The sequence below is a fragment of the Myotis davidii genome, unplaced genomic scaffold (assembly GCF_000327345.1).
Source record: "Myotis davidii unplaced genomic scaffold, ASM32734v1 scaffold3656, whole genome shotgun sequence".
NCBI lineage: Eukaryota > Metazoa > Chordata > Mammalia > Chiroptera > Vespertilionidae > Myotis > Myotis davidii.
The window spans coordinates 9905-15988 of record NW_006287603.1 but is presented as its reverse complement, the minus strand read 5'-3'; the positions used below and the strand labels follow the sequence as shown (position 1 = coordinate 15988).

The window sequence follows — 6084 nt, the reverse complement described above, 5'->3', positions numbered from 1 at the left end:
TGGGCAGTAGCCTCTCCCACCTCCATGGCTGCACTAAGAATGTCCAACTAATGGTTTAGACCTGATCCCTTGGGGGCCTAAGCCTTTAGTCGTACATTCCCAGAGGGCTCCCTGACTGCCAGAGGATATATGACTGCAAGCTTAGGCCTGATCCCCTAGGGAGTGGGCCTAAGTCGACAGGTGGACATCCCCCAAAGGGTCCTGGACTGTGAATGGGTGCAGGCCGGACTGAGTGACCCCCGCCCCCCAAGTGCACAAATTTTTGTGCACTGGGCCTCTAGTTTGTAAATAAAACCCCTTGAGAGGAAACTGTGATGATGAGTGGGTTGCTATGTCTGTTTAGTAGATGGTGGTGATGTTCTGTTCCTCCCTTTGCATCACTCTACCATGGCCCTTCCCACTCAGTACTCTGCTCTCTTATGTTTCTGTCTCCCCCATCAGATGCTCAGCTCTTTCTAAAGCAGCAATTTTCAACCAGTGTCCCAGAAGAACTTTTAAAACATGCATTACCAGGCTATTTAGTCAGGGTCACTAACCTATTTTCCCTTAAGTCATCAAATAAAAAGATGCCAACAGCCTAGCTGGCGTGGTTCAGTGGTTGAGTGTTGACCTATGAACCAGGAGGCCATGGTTCAATTCCTGGTCAGGGCACATGCCCAAGTTGCAAGCTCAATCCTAGTGTGGGGCCTGCAAGAAACAGCTTATCAATGATTCTCTCTCATCATTGATGTTTCATTTCTCTCTTCCTTTTCCTTCCTCTCTGAAATCAATAAAATGTATATTTTAAAAAATGACAATAGTCAACACAATAGTTATCTGGTGTGAATGCCCTGTCTTGCCCTATAAACATATGGGTCATATAATAAAGTTGTATTTTATTGGTCACATTGCTAATATGCTTGTGTGTGATTAGTTAATTTTTGGTACCAGAAATTCTTATATACAGGGATAGGCACCTGATATATTTTTTTAAGTCACTTTGGAGCAAAAAGCGTATTTAATTACTTCTTTTAAATCAATCAAAAGTATAACTCTTTTTTGGAGCTCTGCAGAAAATATGTATTTAGCGTGCCTCAGGATTTTAGTAATTACTTCATGTACCATGAGATGAAAAATGTTGAAAGTCGGTACTATAAAGGAAGGAGACACATCTCTACTATGTTTAGCCATTGGACAGAGAAGGGCCTAAACACATGTGTGAAAGAAATCGCCTTTATGGACTTAGTAGCATGGAGATGAGGCACTGGGAATTCTAGCACTAGGGACTCAGGTTTCTGGGCTCCAGTACCTCCACTGGTCAATACCGCATGCCACAGGTCCCACCTTGTACACTTGGGTTCTTGTTTGGGGCTGGAGTCTGCTCAGGTGTCTGCTGTGAGTCATCAGCTGTGGGTACTGATGTGGTCACTGCATACTTCTCACACAACCACACAGAGACAATCATCAGGCAGGAGGCTTGGGGCTGGGGATGCTTCATAGAAAGCCTCCTGGGATGAGGCACTATAAAACCAGAGGGGGACTCAGGTCACAGAGCCCACCCAACCTCCTTCCTCTGCTGGGCGTGAAACAGAGCACAGGAAACACCAGCAGCTCCGACCTGAGCAGCCTTCCTGGGAAGATGCAGCCACCCCTGCTCATGCTCCTACTGGGCTTTTTCCTACTCCCCTCGGCTGAGGCAGGTGAGTGACCATCCCCACCCTCACAGGCCCAACCCATCCACAGTGGGCACAGACCTCCTGGCTCTTCTGCACATCCCTGACCCAGCTCTCCACCGGGTCACTGTTCCCAGAAGACTGCTGTTTCCTCTGCTCCATCTCAAGGCCCCACAGTCCCTTTCTCCAGCTCTTCTTTTATCCCTACACCTTTAGCGATCCTCTCCTTAAAGGATGAGCCAGTGAGGTTGGCAGCCCCAAACTTCTCTGCTTTCCAGAATCCCACAGCACTGGCCTTACCAACCCAACTCCAGAGGCCCACTGGGGGTCATCCCTCCAAGCAGCCACAAAAACTTACCAGGAACTCCTCATGTGTCAACATCTAGGTCCCTAAACTTAAGTCCTGAACACAGCAAACCACACTTCCCTGGACATCACAGCACCATGGGGGCCTAAGAAGCTCACCCAACACCAAGCGAAGTCAGGATAGGAATTTTCAGGAGCCTCCATGCCTTCCCTGTTCCTGAGACCTCACCAACTATGTGGCAGGCAAAGTCACAGTCCCAGCCTGTTGCTGTTCCCTTTTCCAGATGAGAAAATGGAGACCCCTCACTACCTACTCACTACCTACTCCCAGCTCTATGCCACCCTAGGCTCCCAAGTGGCCAGCCATATAAGTTATCAAGCCAATGCCTGCCTGGTGCACTGGGGGGGGCGGGGGGGAGCCGTAGGGGGCACCACAAAAGTACAACAGAATTTTCCTTCAGGGGAGATCATCGGGGGACATGAAGCCAAGCCCCACTCCCGACCATACATGGCCTTCCTTAGCATTCAAGATGAGGAGGAAAAGTCCAGGTGTGGCGGTGTCCTTGTGGGAAAGAACTTTGTTCTAACAGCTGCTCACTGCATTGGACGGTAAGGGAACACAACCAGGCTACACCCCCTGAGACCCCTAGAGGGACCCTGCCCTTCATCCCAGGAGCTGCAGCCCAGGGCAGCTCCCCAGCCTCCTGGTAACTCAAGCCCATGAGACCTCATCAGAGGAGCCATCCGAGAATATGACCGGGCAATGAGAGCCTGAGAAATAGGACAGGTAAGCTTTGGGCTCAGAGGGTCAGAGGAGACAGCAAGGAACACATTTGAGAAGGGAACAACCACACTGGCCAAATAAAGCAGCGGTGGACTATGAACACATGCATTAGGGTCAAAATGCAAATGCAAGCAATTTCATGACATTTCCTGAGGGCAACAGAGAGCTCCTAGCTCTCTGACCTCAGTGTCATTGAGAAGCAAAATCACCACGTCCCTGGCCCTATGCCCTGCACCAGCTATCACCTGCCATTCATAATCCCTGGGATAGATCTCTCTCCCTCGCTGCCAAACTCACCCACTCTGTTCTCTGTGCAGCTCAATCACAGTCACCCTGGGTGCCCACAACATCAAAAAGTGGGAGAAGACCCAGCAGAAGATCTCAGTGAAAAGAGCCATCCCACACCCAGACTATGATGACAGTACACTCTCCAATGACATCATGTTATTGCAGGTGAGGAAACCGCCTGCTGCATTTGCAGTTCTGAGATCTCATTGTTTCTCTTCTGACTGTGACCTGTCCCTTCCTTTCTTCCCACTCCAGTCACCTGACTAGTCCCAGTAAGTCAGGGGTCCCATCATGGTTTCCAGGCCCAGAGGCACTGGCTGACCTGGGCTCCCTTGCCTCTTCCCCACCAGCTGGAGAGAAACATCAAGCAAACTGATGCTGTGAAGCCCCTCCCACTGCCCAGGAGCAAGGACCTGCCGAGGCCAGGACAGAAGTGCACTGTGGCCGGCTGGGGGCGAGTCACAAGGGATGGCCCTTGCTCAGACACTCTGCGGGAGGTAGAGCTGACCCTGCAAAATGATTCGAAGTGTGAAAATCTCTTTGAGTATTCAGACACTCTGCAGGAGGTAGAGCTGACCCTGCAAAAGGACATGAAGTGTAACGATGCCTTTAAAAATTACAACAGGACCATTCAACTCTGTGTGGGGGACTCAAAAAAGAAGTCTTCCTTTGAGGTGATACTGAACATCTGCTTTTACAACAGGACCATTCAACTCTGTGTGGGGGACCCAAAAGAAAAGAAGTCTTCCTTTAAGGTGATACTGAACAGCTGCTCAGCTTGGCTATGGGAAGAGGGATGTTTGGATACAGACTGGGACCTGAGGAAGGGGCGGAATCTTTCACCCTCTAGGCTATGATCTTTCTCCCCAAGAGGAAAAGAGGAGAGCCACCAGAGCTGAGAGGAATAGGCCCTATGAGAGGCCACAAGGGCCTATGGTCACTCTAAACATGGTGCTCCTCCAGATGGTGAATCTGTAATACTGGCACAAGCCAGAACACAGCAGTTAGATAACTATTCCCTGGGTGTGCACTAGTTATGCCTGGTGGCTTCCAAATAAGGGGCTTCTCCTTGCTAAGTGTCAGCCCACCTGCCTGCTCTCAGGTGCTTACACAGTAGGCTGCAGCCACAGTCCTGCAGCACCTTCATAGCCAGAGGATCAGGGACCTGGGGGAGCAGAGGGAGCTGCCACCTGAGGTGAAGTGAAGAAGTGACAACATCCAATCTCAGGGGACCACAGGGACCTGCCTGTCTGCTTATCTCCAAGGTGGAAACCATGCAAGGCAGCCTTCTCTGAGAGGGGTTGGGATGAGGGGTCGAGGGCAGGGCCAGGAGAAGTTACTCAGTTCTTCCCTCTCTCTGTCCACAGGGGGACTCTGGGGGGCCTCTGCTGTGTAGAAATGGGATCCAGGGCATTGTCTCCTATGGACCCACAGATGGGACACCCCCTGAGGTCTACACCAAAGTCACCAGTTTCCTTCCCTGGATAAAGGAAACCATGAAAAGCCTCCAACTGCAGGACCCAGACCATCTTCTCTGGAGCTAATCCAGGATGCGGGGAGGGAGGTGTTGCCAGCAACCAAATAAATGACTCTCAGATGATTTGTTTATTCATTGACCCTCATTCACAAGCACTAGCTCTGTGCTCAGAAGGCCAATAGCACAATTCTTCTCTGTTCTACTTTCTCCTCTTCCCCTTCTCACACCACCCCCCAAAACCTCATGCAAAGCTATTCCCAGCTCCTTCTGGACCACACTTGTACATGCAGGGCTGGCCCTTCTGCCAGGGCAGAGAGGAGAACCTTTAGGAGAAAACATGAAACACTCAGGTACTGGGCTCCGTGTGAAGGTCTTACTTCCTCCTCTGTGTTACGTGCTGAGAGGAAAGGACTAGCACGTGGGTGCTGGGCACCAAGCAGGCACAGCCTGGGCTGTAGCTCAGGAGGCCCCACCGCACATGGGAGAGGAGGGCCCTCCTAAGCAGGACATTGTTCTCCAGCAACCAGGGAGTGGCAGGGTTGGGGTCTGGGGGCTGGTGAGGAGAGACAGGGGTGGAGGAGGGAGGGAAGTCCTGAGAAGCTCCTCATTCCCTCCTGGTCCTCATTCCCTCCTGGGCTGAATTTCTCTCCCTGCCCTTTTCTGCCCTCCTCTGAGATCAGGGCCTAGCTTGGCCTCCAGTGTCCTGGCTGCCCCTTCTCATCCCTGACCACTGAGCATCCTCAGAGTCCACCAACCCTGCGCCCCACAGACCACACTGGTCTGAGCTCCCACTTCTGCATATCCCTCCCACGAGGACACCCAGAGTCCCCAGGTTCCAGCAGGGCCTGGTCACTGAGTTGCCACCCAGCTTATGCCCTGGCACAGTGTGACTGGAGGACCAGGACTGTGTTGGCCCCATGCAGGGCCCTGGAGGACAGGGCAGCATGGTCCCAGCTCCCACTTCTGCATATCCCTCCCACCAAGGACACCCAGAGTGCCCAGGTTCCAGCAGGGCTAGTCACTGAGTTGCCACCCAGCTTATGTCTGGCACAGGTGAATATGGGACCAGGCCTTTGCTGCCCCATGCATGGCTCTGGAGGACAGGGCAGCAAGGTGTCTGCAGAATACCTGGCCCCATCTCTCACTGGGCAGAGCCAGCTCCACCCTCACATCCAGCCCAGTGTCCTGTATTTGTGTTTTATTTTTATTGCTCATTACACCCTGTTTGAGTTGTATCATTTGGGTCTCTAGAACAGCATGGAAATGAGTTTATTTCTTTCATTTCTAGACATGCAGCCCCCAAACTGTTAACTGGCTCATCCTCTTCACCTCAGGGAGAGGGCAGCAGGTGGGGAGCAGGCAGGGCAGCAGCCTCATTTCCATGAGCCATAAAAGTAGCAGATATAATTGGTGACAGCATGGATGGACCCACAGGGTATTATGCTCAGGGAAATAAGTCAGACTGAGGAAGACCAATACCATATGATTTCACCTGTTTGTAGTATCTAAAGATACTACAAACAAGTTAATGAGCAAACAAAATTGTAACAGACTCAAATAAGAAGACTGATAGTTGC

At 51.4% G+C, this 6084-nt stretch overlaps 1 protein-coding gene across 1 annotated transcript; it reads left to right on the top strand.

Moving 5' to 3' along the window:
- Window positions 1-1527: 1527 nt before the first annotated feature.
- On the top strand, window positions 1528-4574 carry LOC102769778 (granzyme B). The gene is made up of 6 exons (XM_015561136.1): window positions 1528-1679; window positions 2420-2567; window positions 3060-3195; window positions 3381-3574; window positions 3722-3785; window positions 4398-4574. Exons 1-6 carry the CDS (start codon window positions 1619-1621, stop codon window positions 4572-4574), a joined length of 780 nt encoding a protein of 259 aa, XP_015416622.1. The 5' UTR covers window positions 1528-1618.
- Window positions 4575-6084: the final 1510 nt, after the last annotated feature.

Bases quoted from the DNA above. Each gene is read 5' to 3' on its own strand.
- LOC102769778 (XM_015561136.1), top strand. From the start codon at position 1,619: ATGCAGCCACCCCTGCTCATGCTCCTACTGGGCTTTTTCCTACTCCCC. The intron at 2,568-3,059 runs GTAAGGGAACAC...TTCTCTGTGCAG, and splicing joins GCTGCTCACTGCATTGGACG to CTCAATCACAGTCACCCTGG. The intron at 3,786-4,397 runs GTGATACTGAAC...CTCTGTCCACAG, and splicing joins AAAAGAAGTCTTCCTTTAAG to GGGGACTCTGGGGGGCCTCT.